The sequence below is a fragment of the Anolis carolinensis genome, chromosome 4 (assembly GCF_035594765.1).
Source record: "Anolis carolinensis isolate JA03-04 chromosome 4, rAnoCar3.1.pri, whole genome shotgun sequence".
NCBI classification, from domain to species: domain Eukaryota; kingdom Metazoa; phylum Chordata; class Lepidosauria; order Squamata; family Dactyloidae; genus Anolis; species Anolis carolinensis.
In genome coordinates, this window is record NC_085844.1 from 188,121,699 (window position 1) to 188,140,627 (window position 18,929).

Here is an 18,929-nt window from a genome sequence, read left to right on the forward strand (position 1 = left end):
ACATATGCACACAGCAACACATATGGATCTTCACATGATAGCGCCAGATATAGAAGAGTGATGTCCTTTATCATATCAAAGTCATAATTTACCCCACAAGAACGTTAGCATTTATTACTAGAAACAATGTATTACTATCGAAACTACTTGTAGCATGAAAGAAGACTTCGGAAATCAACCAAAAATACTGAATCACATCAAATTAGTATTCAACTGTGCTATAAGTTATTACACTTGGAGTGAAAAAATGAGTTAGTAAAAGGTAACAGGAAACCTAAAATCTTATAAGGCTATAATGAGAAAGTCCTAAATGCAATCAACCCAGCTCCAAAGAATTACAATTCAGTTTGACCTCTTAAAACCCCCTTACCTTTTTAAGTTTTATACAGCAGTTTGCCATGGGAACACATAATGTGCAGAACACAACCGTTGCATCCTTTGTAGAAAAGTACCTGCTGCCTAGCAATGGTCCTGCAGTGATGCGGGACAGTGCTAGTGTTCTTTATCCACAATAGGTTAAAACATTTCAAGGCAACCAGAGAAAGCTTGCATTCAAGGTGTCTTCCATCTGCATGTCAAATGGCAACTAGTTAATTCTAAGAGACTCGCAAACAAATGCAGTTTCTGCAGCCACGGTGCAGGTGCAGCACTGTTCGCTTCCTCTTGACCTCTGGCGCTGTGTCCTCAGCTGGACCCCGGAGTCTCATGCAGCAAAGAGTCGGTCTCCTGCACAATGGGAACAGCTTTCCAAAGCTCAATATCCCCAAATGCAGAAAGTATATCACATTATTGTCTAAGTGTCGCCACTTTTTCCTCCTCTCATCTGTACTACAAACTATGTTTGCAGTGGTACCTACGAAACGATCAAGGTTGCATGCACGTCCGAAGTGTGTCGCACATTTGCTTCAGAAATTGGTCAAAAGCACCAATACCAATGGCATAGGATTTAAAGGATTGCACTCTTAGCTCTCAGGAACTCTTCGTCCAGTCAGAACTACACTCAGGACTGCATAACTCTGGGAGGACAGCCCCTGGAGGTGGAGGAGCTCTTCAAGTGGAACCGTGCTATCACTTAATACGAGTTACTTTTTTCTCTCTTTTTTCAATTTGGTGAAAAGGTTATGCACAAGAAGCAATGAAATTTCAAACTTTCTTCAAACTAAAATCAGAACTAAGGCCAAACACGTTAGATGAACAAAACAAATCAAGAACTTAAAATTCAGGATCTCCAGCTCTTCCAAATCAACACAGTCCCAGATCTGCACACTGTTCTGAGACTTAAGATGCTTTCCCTGCTTCTTGCATGCCAGCAACAGCACCATTTCCTCGTAAAGATGAGGAGATAGCAGCCATTGATCCCCATTCACTGTGAACAAGGGGACACAGCAACACAACAGACTAGATTTTCTTCCGATTTCATACAATGGGATGGTCAATATCAAAGCGTAGGTCTCCCTGCTTCTTGTGTGAGACCCACAACTATCAAATCGAGGAGGAGCAGGAACAGCAGCAGCAGCAGCAGCAGCAAAGTTACCCCCACAGCTGCAAACAAAGGGGTCAAAGGTTTGTCGTCAATTCATTTCCAGGCAGAAAAACCACTTTCCTCAAAAGAAACAATTTATTTAGAATGAAACAAAATCAGCTCGACTGTGAGCGCATGTTTTGAGTGACAGCCATCTTAAGCTGTGTGAGCCATAAAAAGGTTTTTTTCCTTTACTTTTGCAGAAATCTTGTGTACACAGCACAAAGCAAAGAGGTCAATTTTCCACTTAAAAACACGGGCATTGGCATCACAATAGCAGATACACAACTTTTTAAAGCTGCCATTTTAGTAAAATGCACAAATACTAAACAGATAAGCTTTCTTCCAGGAGGCCCATGTATATTCCACATAAGCCACAGCTTTTCTTCGCAAAGGTCCATTAGAGCTTTGAATCCCTTGTCATCTTCGGCAGTTCAACAGCCTTGCTTTCAGGAGGAAAAAAGAGGTTATTCAGTACAAAGGTTTGCAATAGTTGCCCTCTCCCTATGTTTACAGATAATTTATAGAACTACAAGGCTTTTCTTCAACATTATAGGTAAAGTCTGAAAGTACCAATCACCCTCCACTGGCACAAAATCTTTGAAATGAATTCACATCTGTATATAGATGCACAATGAGCAATTCAAGGATTCAAAATTCAGGACATTATTTTTCTTTTTACAGTTCACACTATTTCTCTTATTTCAAAAAAGGCAATTCAAATAAGAACATGAAATTTAGTATTCTGTTTGTGTACATATCTTTCCCTTTTTATTTTGGCTTGCTGGTTATTGGAAGAGGAAAAAAACCAACCAAATACATCATTCTCCTCTAAAGGATTTTACCAGTTTTCCAAAATTTTACACTTGGATAAATAAAACTGGAAATATATATCTTCAGTGATACCACTGAACTATCTATTTTTACTTTTATCTATACTGAAGTCACAGTTTTTCTTCATAAATTGGTGATTTTGTCACTTCCAACCAATTATCTTCAAAGTAAGCCATTTTTAAGGTGGCCATACTGGTATAAATTCTAGCGCAAAATTTGGTGTTTTCCCCCTCATTTATGATCGAATGTCTAATTATAAATTTTGAATGTCTCCTCAGTCTTTTGGTCTCAAATAGGTCACATTCTCACTGTTGGCTTAAGCTGTCCAAAGAAGATACTTTCCACCTTATATCTCTTGGGAAGAAGTGATTCACACTACAAATTGCTTTACAATTGTCTTGCATCCACTTCCAGTGTTGATGTCTGTTTTTCCCAAAATAGGAAGCTACTGTATAGAACACATCAGTGGATCTCACAATAATGAGGTAGCTTTAAACTCATGTCACACTACCAGCCAACAGCAATCTATAGGGCAATTTTTCAGACATGCACAGAAACTAATGAACAGCCGTTTCCAACTGTTAGTTTCCAATTGTAAGAATTTAACTTATAATGCAAATATGCCACTTCAGACTTTCTGTTAAGCAGGAAAAGAAGTGATTCTTAAATGATGCTTCAGAACAAAAAATCCATTCTAAAGCCACAAATTATAAAGGATGGAAACAAGACTTGTAAAGACATGCAGCATTCAAGTACACACTGCTCCTATTTAGGCTCAATAATGCCATACATGGCAATTAGAAGTCTATTTTCTTCTCTGCAGAGGTGGCATTAAACATAAATTTAGCTTTTTTTGGGGGGGTAGTTCTTTTTATCTGGGTACACCATAGCTGTATTCTAATGCAACCAAAAATGACTGTATTTAGATTTTATGATACTTGTGCCTAAGTGCTTGTCATAAGATATTGCTCCCAAAATCTTTTTTTCCTCCAACAGCTATGAATAGACCATTTTTTAATAAAAAAAATAAGTCAAACGTTTAGATGATTTGGAAAAACTGCCCATGACATAAACTCATAAAATAAACATCAATGAGTATTTTTTTCATTTTCAAGGAGGAAAAGAAATCCACAATAGGATTTTTCTGACACCAGCAGATAGCACTTTGATGTTAACAAGTATATTCAAATAATTCATCTAAAAATCAATTTCTATTCTTTTAACAAGGACAGTATTACATATTAAAAGAATGGACACTGATGCTGAAAATCTCAAACCTAGGTATATCAGATCCAAGTTCATTCGCTTTTGAAGAGTTTACATGGGTGATCTTCTTTAAATGACCCATTAAACCGACAGAGAAGTCATGCCACTAGTGTTTGACATTCCCACTGTATAACCCACCAATATTCATATTATGCAGTAACCAGCAACAAAAACCTATACTGCTGACTCTATTGGAAGCAGAGAATTTATGAAATACCCCCTTTATAACATGCCAACCATTTTAAAATATTCTTATCAGGGGTTCTCGTAAATGGTTCATATGTGTGTTTTAGGACGTTCAAGTCCACAGTTCAAAGGTTACCTCCTTTATTACAGGACAACTGATATTTTAATTTGTATTGTCAAATAACATTATTCAAGTTTATAATCACTGCTTATCAGATTTCGGCTGTAATTGCCCTATTTCCAGAAGTAAAAGACCCAACTGGTTTCAGAAGTAAGCATCAAGACATGCTTCTAATAGGGCATCAATTATACATCCCTTCAAATATTGCTGAACAGCAACTCCTTGCATGCCTCACCGTTGTGTTACTAGCAGTTATGCGAGCTACAATTCAACATCATCTGAAGAGCTGCACAATTCCCATCTTGTGATACATCAAGAAGCACACTGTTTAAAATAAGTCACATTTCAAAAGTGTACTACTTTAGACCTGGCAGAAGTTTTTCAAAAGTGGAAAATAACATTCTTTGTTAACGTAGATACAGCAGCACAGAAAACTAATAGAGTGGATTTTATTACATAAATGAATATATTGGGCATCTGAAGCCATGTATCCAAAGATATTCTATATAGCCTCAGAAATGTTTGTGGAATAACAGTTTCTTTTTTAAAATGCTCATTGTAAAAACCAAATTATGCTCTTTGAATAAATTGAAGTGTTTTAAATTAAAGCAATCCAGACTTACATAATGCCCATTATATTTTACCTAAAAGATATCTAGCAGGTAACATTCTTTTTTACTGTCATGGGAATAAACTGATATTGAAACAGTTCTGTGGCAGAGCTTAAGTGCCATCTCTAAACATTTTTCCATGCTACATTTTAGAATTCACTCTGCCCCCAATATATTTAGGAATGGAAAATTAACAAAATGCAAATAATCACATTTCTCTTAAAAGCACCTTTTTCTTGCATAGTGAAATGCAAGATGTTTACAGATTCTAACACGGCTCTCTGCTCTTTAGCATGTGTTTTACTGTAACCTCAAAGGCATAAGAGATTAGAAGAAAAGAATCAACCTGTTAGAAACATTCCCCATGGGCATGCATGGAATTTGACAAAAACTACCCAGGGAAAGAAGTCTATAGTCTATAAAGGCTAAGTATCAGCTGCCTCAGGGAAGTCAATTATGAATCAATTCAACTCAAAACTTTAATTTCTGATTCTTGACATAGGGATTATTTTGATTTCAAGACTACAGGCTCAGGGCCTTCACCGAATGCTCTCAGGGCTCAGAATGGGCATTTGCTTATCTTCTTAAGTAGATGACTCTACATAAGCCATGACATTAATGCTTTAACTCTGTCAATTTAAATTTGAAAGTTTATGGAGAAGACTTTTATAACTACTTTAAAGTTATGAAATGAAAAAGGACAAAAAGTTAAAAGCTAAAAAAAGGGAGACAGACTTCTTTTGGGATTCATATTTTAAACAATGCAGACCTTCCCTTCCTGCTACCTGCTGATCAGCAAGACAGGCAAAGGTGGTCGAGCCATACTACTTAACAGTTAATATGTCTGCCTTCTAAAGAATTGAAAGAAAGTTATAGGGAGATAACATTAGCTATGGCTCTAATTAAAAATTATACTTTGGGGGCTGGCTAAGGCTTATCGCATAGCACCTGGCAGACACATGAACAGGGGAGGCTGTATGAAGCAGCAGGACAGAGCACAGAAAGCGTTGGGGCTTTAAGATGCACCACGGACAATGATCATGACCAAATAGTCATCCTCTGACTTAGCCAGGGCCTTGGCTGTAGTATCCAGGAACTGCTGAGAAAAATCACAAGGTGGGAAAGCATGCAAGACCCCGCTGTTTTCTTTGTCTTTGTTGCCTCCTACAGGGAGGCTTATCACCCCAGCTGCCTGTTTTTGTTTTAGATAGGACACCAGGTTTCTGAGTGGCCGCTGTGTGGAGGTGGTGTTAGCGTCACCAGCCCCAGATGAAGCACGGTTGTCTGTGGTTCCAGGCACAGCCAGAAGAATAGCATATCCATTAGGCCCTGCCACTTTGATGCGACGAGTAACTTCATCCAATTTAGGCTGGTCCAAGCGGAGACGTTGGGTGATTTTTAGCTGCGCCACTTTGCCACCAGTTGTTCCTTCTACCAGAAGACTGCTGGCCACGTTCAGATCTCCTTGAAGTAGGTGCATATTAGATGGGAAGTTGCTGTTCTTCAATAGAAGCATTCCTTGCCAGGCCAGGCAGAGTTTGGGGGTTGACCCAGACTTTGAGCCTCCATCCTGCTGTTGCTGCTTTTGAGGGGGTGGCTTCAAGCGTGATCCTCCGCCATTGCTCCCTTCAGAGATATGCTCATCTTTTTTTGCTGGGCTCTTGCACTCTTGAGCAGCAGCTACTGTGAGGGTGCGATGTTTTCGTTCCCTTTCTACTGAACTCTTGTGCTCACGTTTCTCATTTTGGCCTCTTTCCAAGCTTCCCCTACGCGACTCTCTGATGGGTGAATGGCGATCCAGAAGGAGCAAGCGGGAAGATGACCGTTCTGCATCACTCCCATAGCGGTCTCTGCCTATGCCTGGCTCAGGGCTACGATCTTGTGGAGAAGCTGCAGCAGGGCAATGTCGTTTACGGGATGAAGATGATCGTTCACTGTCGGGTGAACGGTCCAAATGTCGCCCCCCATCCTCCACCAGTCTTCGCTTCCTGGGTGGGTCCCTGCTGCTGCCGCCACCACCTAACTCCCTTTCCCCACGAGTTCTCTCTAGAGACCAACCATCTCGCCTGCGTTCTAGGCTCTCAAGTGCATCATAGACCGTTGCTCTGTTGCCCCTGTCTCGGACTGGAGGTGGGGGAGGAACCCACTCAGTTTCAGGATATAAATCTCTGTCACGGTCATACAGCAGTGGTGGGGTCCTATCCCGTGCACCTCGGAGTGGATCAGGTGGGGCACCACGATGTGCCCCAAAGGCAGATGTCTCTGCTACCAACTCATAATGGCCAGGGGGTGGAAGCGGCAAGGGCTGCAAATAGGGCTGCTGATAGCGATGCTCCGTGTCAGCAAAGTCCACCCTCAAACGGCGGTCCGGTCCACCCAAGGGGAAGCCACGCATGTGCGTACAAGCTGCCTGTGCAGCATCCAAACTCTCATACTGGATGTAGGCCCAAGAATCCCCTTTCCGATAGTCAATGGTGCGGATAGTACCAAAACGGTCAAACTCCCTGGCGAGAGCAGCTAGAGGCACCCAAGGCCCCAGCCCACCGACCCAGAGCCGCGTAGTCGGGGTGGCCTTGCCGTAGCCAATTTTGATAGTGTTACACAGCAGCACTTTACCCGACATGGCGAGCTTAGCCCGGTGAGCCATGTCCAAGTTCTCAAACTTGACAAACCCATAGGTGCTCGTCTGCCCTCGGGTTGGCCTCTTGAGATCCACCTCCGTGATCACCCCAAAGCGGTCGAAAGCCCTCTGGAGGTCCGACTTGGTCACCGAGATGTCTAGGTTGCCCAGAAAGAGTGTGCGGTTGGCCCGCTGGTCGTCTTCGGGGCTGATCTCCTCCTCACCGGCCGTCCCTGTGCCGCCGACCCCACGGAAGGCGGCTGCTGCAGCCACTCCAGCCACACGCTCCAGGCTGTAGGCGGGCCGGACCCGGTCGTAGAAGCCCCCATAGTCCCGCTCCCTCTCTAGCTCCCGGGGCAGCGGCGGGGGAGGCAGGCGGCCCAGGGCCAGCTGCTGCAGCCGGAAATCCCTGTAGCCCAGGCCGGCCCCTCCACCGGCGGGAGAGAGTGCCCTCTGTGCGGCACCAGTTGGAGGGTGCCTGAGGGCGGCGGGGGCAGCGCTTGCCACGCCCACGGCCCCGTAAGGGGAGTCCTTGTCCAGGATGGCCGGGGAGCGGCTGCTCCTCCGCCGCCCACTCGCCCCGCCTCCGCTGCCTATGTAGACGGCCTCAATCTTCAGGGGCCGGTCGTAGAGGACCAGGCGGCCTCGGGCATGCTTGGCAGCACGGGCATCCTCGGGGCGGCGGAAGTTGACGAAGGCCACCCTCTCGTCAGCAGCACCTGTTCCGGGAGGGAGGCGGCTGATCTTGACGCTCACATCGCCGAAGCGCTTGAACTCGTGGAAGAGGCCGTCCTCGATGGCCTCGTCGCTCAGCGCGGAGCCCAGCTCGCTGATCTTGAGGGTTTTGTACTCACTGCCCCCGCCGCCCGAGTCTGAAGGAGGCGCTCGGGAATCCCCTCCTCCTCCTCCGCGGCTGCTGCTGCCCCGCGAGGACGACGACTCTGCGTTCTTGCTGCTGCTGCTGTTGCTGTAGCCATGGCGGCCTCCACTCCCTGTCACCGCCTCGTACTCGCGGCTGCTGGCCCGGTTGGCCTTCTCCAAGTGGAGGCTCCGGCGGCTGCTGCTGCTCCCGCCCTCTCCAGAGCCGCCACCCGCCGACTTCCCGCCGCCGTTGCTCGGCTTCTTGCTGCTCCGCTCGCCTCGCACTGAAGAGGAGTCGTCGCCGCCGCCACCGCTGCTGCTTCCTCCGCCCCGGGAGCGCTTGGCCTTGGCCGGGGAACGCTCCTTGCCCTTCATGGCGGCGGGCGCCAGCGAGAGGGAAGCGCGCGCGCCCAAGTACCGCGCCTCACGCAGCCCCCGCCGCCATCTTGGAATCTCCTGCAGCCTCGAAACCCCGCCCACGCGGCCGCCATTGGACCGTCTCAACTCGCCTCGGCTTCCTCATTGCACGGAGCTGCTGTCAATCGAACGCGAGGCGACGGAGAAGGGGGGGAGGGGAGCACCAGGCGGTTCGACGCTCCGGAAGCGGAAAGCCCGCCTTTTCCTGAATCGGCCCTCGGAAAAGTTCACCCTCTTTGGTTGAGAGGAACGCTAACGACGCCATCCCATAGGCCTGTTGCCTGGGTAACTAAATTCAGTTGCTCCATCTAGGTTGGATAAGAGTGCTGTCAATCTTTTCTTATTTCTCTCATAGCCGTATCCCGATCGTCCATTGGCTATTGTTGGGTTTTTTTTTGTGTCCGTGTATCCTCAGCTCGTACAGGGAGGGGTGGGAAGCTGACGAGCTCGCGCAAGCACCTTTAATTTGATTGGTTGGTGGCCATGCCTATCGCAACCGTCCCAACGGACGGCTAGGATTGGGTTGCCGCGCGCGGATCAGACGGTGAGAGAATCTGGCGGAGGGGGAGGCGAGGCTGTGGGAAGGCCTACGGCAGGCATGGGCAAACTTGGGCCCGCCGGGAGTTTTGGACTTCAGCTCCCAGCATTTCTAACAGCTTCAGCCCCATCCTTTTCCCCCTCAGCCTCTTGAAGTCCAAAACATCTGGAGAGAAAACCCAAATTTGCCCATGCCTGAACTACAGCCTCCTCCGCGGCCTATTTCCACCATTCAAGTTCCTCGAAGACCCAAAGACTCCAAAAGTCTCTGAATATAGTGATGCCTTCTTTATTGAGTTTAGAAAGTAATCGAGGGAACACAACATGTGGCAGTTCCGTTCAGCCTGGTTTTTATTTTCTTTTTGCATGAGCTTGCCTGGATAGCTGAACCTCCATCTCCATGGATTCTGCGCCCAGGGCTTCAGCCACTTAGAGCTTGAATCTATGAACCATATAAGGGTTCCTGAAATCAAACGGTGGTTTTTCTCATTGTATATCATTTTACTACTAATATTAACACATTGTATTTATTTTGTATCAAAAGTGTTGCATAAATTAGTATAAAACTGATAAAAATAGAAGGAGTACAGGCATCTACCAGTATTAAGAAAACTCTAAAATCGTAACAGTAAATAAAGAACACTGAAAACTGAGGAATTACAGACATGAATCAATCAGGGGCAGCTAACACCTCAGAACAAAGGATTCCCCCAGGCAGGAATGAAACTTGCAAGGCCATTAATGCTCATCAAGGTGAATAATTACAACATTCACACTGGCCTCCAACAGACAACAGTCCTTTCTCCCACCCTGGACCTTCCACAGATATATAAACCTCCCTTGCTTAGTTTTCCAGTATACCTCACAACCTCTGAGGATGCCTGCCATAGATGTGGGCGAAACATCAGGAGAGAATACTTCTGGAACATGGCCATACAGCAATAAGTCACCAATAACACTATAAAACACAATTTTTGTTCCTGGGTTATGAATGTTGTTTCCTAATTGGTTCTATAATAAAAAAAAACATGGGAAAGGTTTATTAAACTGCAAAACTTTCATTTTTTGTGGGACATCCTGCAGCACATTTTGCTGTCGTTTTTCAATGACCATGTAGAGTCTTAACCAATTCAACATAGTTTCTGGCAGCCACAAAAATGAAGTTTCTGGAGTATAACAACTACTGTACTTACAAAGTCCACGAACGGGAAATAACACTTTCAAAACAGTGATCCTCCCCTCACCTTGCTATTCCATAATGAGATTCAGGTCTCGACATTATCATACAAACAAACAGATGTTTATTACGGCCATAAACCAGCATAAAGAGGGGGTTACAGTCTCATAAAGGTGTTATACACTGAAATCTAAGCCCTATATCCCATATAATGTGGGATTTTCTGCCTTGATACTCTGGGATATAGGGCTGTGTGGAAGGGCCCTAAAAAGCTAGAAAACAGGTATGTTGAAGGCTAAGGCACAAAACTATTTAGAAAAGGGGACGGGACTAGCAGGGGATGGAAAGGGAGGGAAGTTGATGGGGTAGGAGCATTCAGGGCACAAGTCTAGGGGAGTGTGGAGCACTAATTTATATTTCAGTTAGCTTATTGTTAGATTGCTAACTTTTGGAGCCACTCATCACCCAGCAGACTTGAAGTGCTGCTGCACAGAACTTGGCAACATGATGGATTATAACTGAATTGGTATCTGAAAGCAACAGGGTGGGGTAGAATTGTCCTGAGCAATATTATCTTTAGTGCTTACTACCAGAAAGTCCCCAGAGTTTGAACAAGTTCAAGAGTCCATCAAACACAAATCCCTATTTAAATTGGCCCTCCATCCCTGCAGGAACTGATTTCAAGAGACCAAACCAGGAAGTGTTCTGTCCATGACAACAGACTTGTTTCAAAACCATTGGGCACACTTGCAGCAAAAGTGAAATTAAGAGAATGTCCCATGTTGTGTGTTGAGTCAATGATACAATGAGATTGCACTAGTTCCATAGAAGTGATGAAGTCCCAATTTTCATGGCAAGCTCAAGCAATCTGAACATTGTACTTTAGGTACAATCACATACAAATGCTGCTTTAAAAATAAAGAGAATGCAGTGGTGTAGAGATTAAAAATTAGACTGTAAAATCTATTGGTATACTGAATTTCATGCTGAGTATTATGCTTGGAAAATAATGCCAAATTTCTGTTTCAGTATAGCTTACTTTCATGCAGATAAACTGACTGTGTGAGAAACAGTCAGAAGGACATACCGAGTTAAACCTGAGTGTCATAGAAATGAATTAATGGTGAGAATGAATCTATTTTCAAATCACATTGACAGGACCTCCATTAATTTCTATTTTCAGCTGCTTTGCCATGTTTGGAAAGAAATGACATAGAATCATAGAATAGTAGAGTTGGAAGAGACCACATGGGCCATCTAGTCCAACCCCCTGCTAAGAAGCAGGAAATCGCATTCAAAGCACCCCCGACAGATGGCCATCCAGCCTCTGCTTAAAAGCCTCCAAGGAAGGAGCCTCCACCACGGCCCCGGGGAGAGAGTTCCACTGTCGAACAGCTCTCACAGTGAGGAAGTTCTTCCTGATGTTCAGGTGGAATCTCCTTTCCTGTAGTTTGAAGCCATTGTTCCGTGTCCTAGTCTGCAGGGCCGCAGAAAGCAAGCTTGCTCCCTCCTCCCTATGACTTCCCCTCACGTATTTGTACATGGCTATCATGTCTCCTCTCAGCCTTCTCTTCTGCAGGCTAAACATGCCCAGCTCTTTAAGCCGCTCCTCATAGGGCTTGTTCTCCAGACCCTTAATCATTTTAGTCGCCCTCCTCTGGACGCTTTCCAGCTTGTCAACATCTCCCTTCAACTGTGGTGCCCAAAATTGGACACAGTATTCCAGGTGTGGTCTGACCAAGGCAGAATAGAGGGGGAGCATAACTTCCCTGGATCTAGACGCTATTCCCCTATTGATGCAGGCCAGAATCCCGTTGGCTTTTTTAGCAGCCGCATCACATTGTTGGCTCATGTGATAGCAAAAGAACATACACAGTCTGCTTTGATCATAATGGAATTGGGATCATTTTTCAACTGCTGCAAACTGTCATTTTACATTACTCTTGAATTCTTACTGAATAATATGTAAGCTAAGTCAGCGTTTCAAATGCTCCCCTTCTTTAAAAAAGAAACTGAAACTAGGAGATGAATTTTAATACAATTTCAGTTCCTTTAAGTCAGAACTACAGAAAAATGTTTTACCTTTCTTCAGAGCTATCAGATATACCTTTTTAGGACAGTAGTCATGTCGAGGGGTTGCTCTATCAGCCAAGAGAGGATAAAATTAATCTGGCATACTTCCTTGCATTCACTGAGAAATCCTTTTGCCAATTCTATCTAGATCAGGAGTCCCCAAACTAAGGCCCATAAATCACTAAAAAGCCATGATGGTAGAAAAGTCTAGTACATTGTCTACAGTGCTATTCATACATCACACAGGGTTTAAGGAAAGGGCACACTGGGGCTACAGATTCCCTTCATTTGCATTTCTCAATAGGCCCACTTTTGGTTCTGTGATGCTGATTGATGTATTTTATGATGTTTTTATTGCCTTGGTTTTTAATGGTTTTCATTATGCTGATTTTGTAATGTGTTTTAATTTTGTACCTTGTATTCTTTGTTTACTGGGCTTGGTCCCCATGTAAACCGCCCCGGGTCCCTTAGGGGAGATGGAGGCGGGTTATAAGAATAAAATAATAAAAATGATTATTATATTGTATGACACAGCAAACAAGACAGATACGCTGTATTTCGTATCACAAAATCACAAATCGAACACTTCCCAAGTATCTAGGACTGTGTGATGTATTTTCAGATGATGCGTGCAGATCCCAGTAGGAGGGTGGCCTTTTGCAGTTGGCAGATCGTAATTTTGTCAATGTCTATGCAATTACAGTAGAGTCTCACTTATCCAACACTCGCTTATCCAACGTTCTGGATTATCCAACGCATTTTTGTAGTCAATGTTTTCAATATATCGTGATATTTTGGTGCTAAATTCATAAATACAGTAATTACTACATAGCATTACTGCGTATTGAACTGCTTTTTCTATCCATTTGTTGTAAAGCATGATGTTTTGGTGCTTAATTTGTAAAATCATAACCTAATTTGATGTTTAATAGGCTTTTCCTTAATGCCTCCTTATTATCCAACATATTCGCTTATCCAACATTCTGCCGGCCCGTTTATGTTGGATAAGTGAGACTCTACTGTATTATTATTATTATTATTGTTGTTGTTGTTGTTGTTGTTGTTATTGAAATCCCTTATGTTTTTCTCAACCAAGGACCTTTTTGGAGGAATGTCTGCAAGCTTGTATTAGAGCTGTTTCCGCCTGTGCCATTGATTCTGGTGAATTTGGGATACCAACAGTAGACTTCCTGCATCCACAACATGGTATTATATTACATACATGTTGTGGAGGCAGGTAAATCTACTGTTGATGTCTGATACTGTGAGTTCATAAATTTCTCTTTGTGGCCAGCATATAGTAACATCACACAAAAAAGTCTCTGATATTTGAAGGATGGCAGCGCTATAAAGAATGGAAAGGGGGTTCTGTTTTTTCTCATTTTCTGTGTGGGCCATCAGATATACCTTTACATGTCAGCAGTCAGCAGTATGTTTTCAACTCTCCCTTCCTGGTTGCGTAGGTGTAACATCCCTTTGCCACCTATATGACCCCCCTCCCCTCGTAGCTAGACTATGGGACTGATCAGTGAAACAGGAGAGCATATCACATATTCATGCTGCCATTAACCAGCAGAGGGCAGAAACTAGTTAAGAATTTCCTCATTGCCTCTCCAAATGTGCTGTTCCATTTGCTGTCACTTCCAGGACATCAGATGATGATGGCAATAACAACCCCTAAAATTGGAAACGTAAAATCTATCTCACTTCTCTAGAGCAATTCACTGTAATGGTGCCAGACGCTGCTATGCTCTTCAATGAAATGGCAGTTTACAGTTTTCCTATTCCTTAGAGCACTGGGGATGTAGGTCACATATAATCCTTGAGTTTAACAAAACATCAATTCATATTTATTTTAGATTACACTGGACTCTGATTCCCAGTGTCCTAACACTGGTAGTATACTGCCTGTGCTAAACCTGTGTGATCCTTGGAGGATTAAGAAATTGCCTTTGGTCCTTGCGTCCCCCAGGGCAGTTTTTGAGTTCTCTCCCGCCTTCCTTCTGCCTCTCTGATTTTCTCTACAGTATAACAGTAAAGTTTTGGAGTTACTTAAATTTGAATTGAAAATGTTTTGACACTCTCAGGGTTTTTCTAGAGAAACATTCATTTTCTCCCAAAAATTCCTGGAAGAGGATGGCAAAGATAACTACCATTTGTCTGGCTGGGTGCAGGCAAGCAATGCCCCATTCTAGCCTTGTTAGCAAAGCTTTGACAGCTTGCAAAATATATTTTCATCTTTAAAGTTGTTCAGAAAAAAGATATTGTTGCTTGTGAATTGTGGATTCTGTTGCATTTAGTTGCATGGCCAACACAGCTATCCCCGAATAGCCACATATATATAGCCTTGCTGGGAAGAAGAGTGATTTATTCTTCCTTATCCAAATTTTTCATGGTTGAGGATGCTTTTCCTTCAGTATGGTCCTATATTGCTTTGGCTTTATGGCACCTTCTGATTTTTTCCCTCAGAGCAATGCTGTGCTCCTGAGCTACTCTTCTATCTCTTTCAAGAAGTATTGAAGAAATTGTAGCATTAAAGTAATAATAATAATAATAATAAAACTTTATTTATATCCCGCCACCATCTCCCCACGGGGACTCGGGGCGGCTTACATGGGGCAGTGGCCCAAACAACATAAGAACAAAATATAAGCAACACAATACAATCACAATCTAAAAAGATAAAACAATAATACAATATATCAATATAAACAACAATACAAGATAAAAATTTCATTTAAAACACATAAATGGTAAGACCGTAATAAAAACAGGATAAATTATTAAAAACCCACTGGGGCTGATTAATTAATGACTATCTCTGAAGGCCTGCCGAAACATCCAAGTCTTCAGTTGCTTCCTGAAGGAAGGTAGAGAGGGAGCCAACCTAATCTCCCTGGGGAGGGAGTTCCAGAGTCGAGCCACGGCCGAGAAGGCCCTCTCTCTCGTCCCTACCAAACGCAGTTGTGAGGAGGGTGGAAGTGAGAGGAGGGCCTCCCCGGAGGATCTCAGCGATCGGGTGGGTTCATAGGGGACGACGCGGTCAAACCACCACTGACCGGATGCAAACATTGCCACAAGGGAACATTGACAGCAAGGAAGTGTGCAAAGTGACAGCATGAGTACTCTTGTTAAAGGCTTCCTTTCTAGCATTGCACTGACTTTCTGGCCCAACACAGTCAAACAAACAACTTCTAAGACCTTCTAAGTTTCAGTGCTGTAACCCCTAGAAAGTGAGCTTCTAGTGAGTTCAACATAAGTAAAACAGAAGATCTGCCCAATTTATTCTTGAAAATGGGGAATTTCTTGACACTTCACTTTTTGACGTAGGAGGGATGTACACATTCATTTTACCCAAACTAGTTGCTGTTCTCAGTCTTTTGAAATGATGAACTTAGCAATTTCATAACTATGATGAATCTGTGCAGAAAGTAGGAAAGGGGGGGGGGGGGAGTATTATCCACACAATAAACAACAGGCAGCAAAAGACTGCCATTTTTTCTTGTTTTTTGGCAGTGTCAAATCTAGTGCCACAAGCAATAAGCCTCCATGTTATAGAGGCACATGCCACAGGCATTAAATTAATTGAGGTTGCTAGGAAACAGACTTGTAACTAGCTTTGAGAGTATCCCTTCATCTCTATCTGAGTAAGTGATGTCATTACTAACATGTTTTTGATCATCTTAACACAAGGGTTTTGAAAGCTTCGCAAAGCCAGAGGAAGGTATACACCGTTTCTCTCTCTTAATTAGTCTATGTCCAATCTTGTTTTCATGCACCTCCTGGCTCTCCCAGGTTTCATGTCAGCTCTCCTGGTGCTAAATAATACTTACTTCAGACCACCTGCCTGTCTCAGCTACTGTCTTGAGCTGACAACTAATCAGGGACAATAGTATAACTGGTTGTGCATTTCCAATCCAAATTTGGGTTTCAGTGTTGGGGAATAAAGACTGAATTATATAGTAATGCCTCCATATGCACTTTCCTTGGGAAGAAATGAGAACATATTGTTCTGTGGTGTTCCAGAACTCCCTGAGGCATTGTTTGGTGCCAAACACTGACATATATTACTGTTATAAGATAAGCTTTAGCAGTGATAAATGATACAGCAGATGGTATATGGCAGAGAAGCATTGCTGATGTAGTCCAGCATCCCCTCAAAGCCAGTGACAGAATGGGCCCCTAAACAGCTAAATCTACCCAGACTATCTCTAGTTGACAATCCAGTTCCTCCTGGGTGGGTTAGGGTTGCCAAATATCCCTTATTTGAGGGCCTGAAAGCTTGTCTCTTATAGGTATACAGCTGTTTCTTATGATAAGGGATGCTTCCTGTTTGAGGACTGGAAAGCTTTCCTTTCTATAGACTGAATGAGATGCCAAAAATGTCCTATATTTTTGGGTGTGGTCCCACCATAAAGACAGAAAGGCATACATTATGTACATTATGAATGTAGGCAGTTTTTTAATTTTACAAAAAACATGTCTAAGTGAATCCAAATCAATACTTTTATTTGGAATTTAGGGAAAACACAAACTTATTAATAGCTACTTGATAATCAACCCAGCATATCATAAATTTGTACTGTTTTGAAAATATAGCAATACGAGCTGAGGTATAACATGCATACACACTTGTTGGGTTGATAGAAAATAGACTCACAGAGATAGCATAATGCAAAAGCAAACAAATCAATTGGAACAAGTTTAACCCATCATCTCCACTCATAACTGTGAAACTTGTGCAAGCAGGATAGTAATAGAGGAAAAGTCAGAAGGCAACATTTTGCTCAGTTAAGCCCCTATGCATAGTGTCCATGTGATAATGAGGATGCTTCACCAGTGCTGCTGGAAGAGATTGACCAAATCCAAGGAGGAGAGTAAATGGAAAGAGATTATGAATGGCTTCCATTCAGGGAGAAGGATTGGCCTTGCTTTTTAAAAAGCATCAGAGTTTACCATCTCCCTAAGGCTGTATCCACATTGCAGAATTATAGCAGTTTGACATCACATTAACTGCCATAGCCCAATGCTATGGACTTTTGGAACTTGGCATTTTGGAAGATCTATATCTTTCTCTGCCAGAGAGTTCTGGTGCCACAACAATCTAGATATCCCAGCATTCTATAGGAGGAAGCTATGACACTTAAAGTAGTATCAAAGTGCTATAACTATGCAGTGTGGGTGGAAGGAAAGTTTATATTAAATTCCTGTAGTTTCATATGAACACTTGTGTAAGATAAACCAGTAAGTTTCTATAAAATTGCAGAAGATTCTCATATTCTTTATGCTACAATTTAACATGATTGGATTTCTTTTAAAATGTGTTTATTTTATGCACACATGTCCTCCTCCAGAGGAGAAATAACACTATCTCCCACTTGGCTATTTTAGCTTTCTGTGAAGAAAACAACTGCCAAGTTCGTGTTAGCATATACATTCAAGACTGATGGAACTGAAATGCCACCAGCATCCCCAATCTGAATTGCTAAAATGTGAAGAAGAAAACAGCAGGTATCCGAGAGCTGTTTGTCAGAGTATATGTGGTAACCAGTGTCTGAGCTAAAGTACAGGACTAGGAAAGCAAGCCCTGCTAAGTCCTGATTATGGTGTAAAGAGAGGAAGTGGGGCAATATTTTAAGCAGATGGGAGGAGGTAGTAAGGGTGGTAGATAGAGAGTGGGAAGATAGCAGGAAAGGAAAGGAAACTATTTTTGGAAGCAGGAAAAAGACTTACGTGTAAGGCTCCAGATCTGGTTTTGCATCTTCTCACCTCATCAGCAGAATGACTGTCATGACAAGATTTTGAAATATAGTTTGTAAGGGTTAGTTCACACATGCATGTTGATTATTTGGTCTCTCATCACCTGCTCAGGATAACACCCAACTTGCAGCAGAAAGAGACTTGTGTTAGAAAAGGTTTTAGATGAAGCATGCTAAAAGTTCTGTCTTTGTTGTTTGAGCTGCCTTGGCTCTTTCGACTTCCAGATTATCACTTAATGTTCCAGACAACAAGTGAAGAAAAGTCCAGAATGATCTCTTTAGTGCAGATATCTCTACACCACATGTTTGTGCATATATGTCCATGAATGCTTTCTGCCAGAAATGATCTTCAGTTTGGGACTTTTGGCAACTAACAGTTTGTCTTAGCCTAATTAGCCTTCTATTTCTACAAAGTTCCTTAGCATCAGTAGTATTAAGTAGTTTCCTGGTTTATTCAAATATAATTTTTCCCAGTACCACACTTCACTCACAGTTGCCTCCTTTTTTATATTTTCTTTCTTTTCAACCTCACATGTACATCAATTTATCACAATCCAGCAAAACTTTTTATGTTCCTCAGCCATAGAGGCAAAAGGGGGAAAAATCAAGGACTCTGTGCTGGAGTTCATGAGGACATTGGCCATAACCAAAACAGGACATGTAGAGAATCAAAGGTGACTGGATCTCAAAAGTAGAAACCCGAGCAGAACTAAACATTGTAGGAGAATTTGACCTAGCATGAAGGAAAGAAGCAGGAAAGTAACTGATCAAACTTTGTGAAGCCAACAGTTTGTTCTTCAGGCAAGCAAAGAGAGAAATACATATGTGATGATAAGTGAAATTATCTATGTGTGCATGTGGCAGGGGTGTCCACTCACACAGTCAGCCTCCAGCCTCCACAAACAGGCAATAGTTCCCAGTGCTGAGGAACAACCAAGTCACTCC

General features: G+C 43.0%; 1 protein-coding gene and 1 non-coding gene across 2 annotated transcripts; both read right to left on the minus strand.

Annotated features, from left to right (window-relative positions):
• Positions 1 to 1,599: 1,599 nt before the first annotated feature.
• rbm15 (RNA binding motif protein 15) lies at positions 1,600 to 8,504 on the minus strand. The gene has a single exon (XM_016993213.2). It carries the CDS (start codon positions 8,394 to 8,396, stop codon positions 5,556 to 5,558), a length of 2,841 nt encoding a protein of 946 aa, XP_016848702.2. The 5' UTR covers positions 8,397 to 8,504; the 3' UTR covers positions 1,600 to 5,555.
• Positions 8,505 to 13,396: 4,892 nt separating this feature from the next.
• On the minus strand, positions 13,397 to 13,482 carry mir5447 (microRNA mir-5447). Its single transcript, NR_130047.1, has one exon. It is a non-coding gene; the product is annotated as a microRNA mir-5447 (primary transcript).
• Positions 13,483 to 18,929: the final 5,447 nt, after the last annotated feature.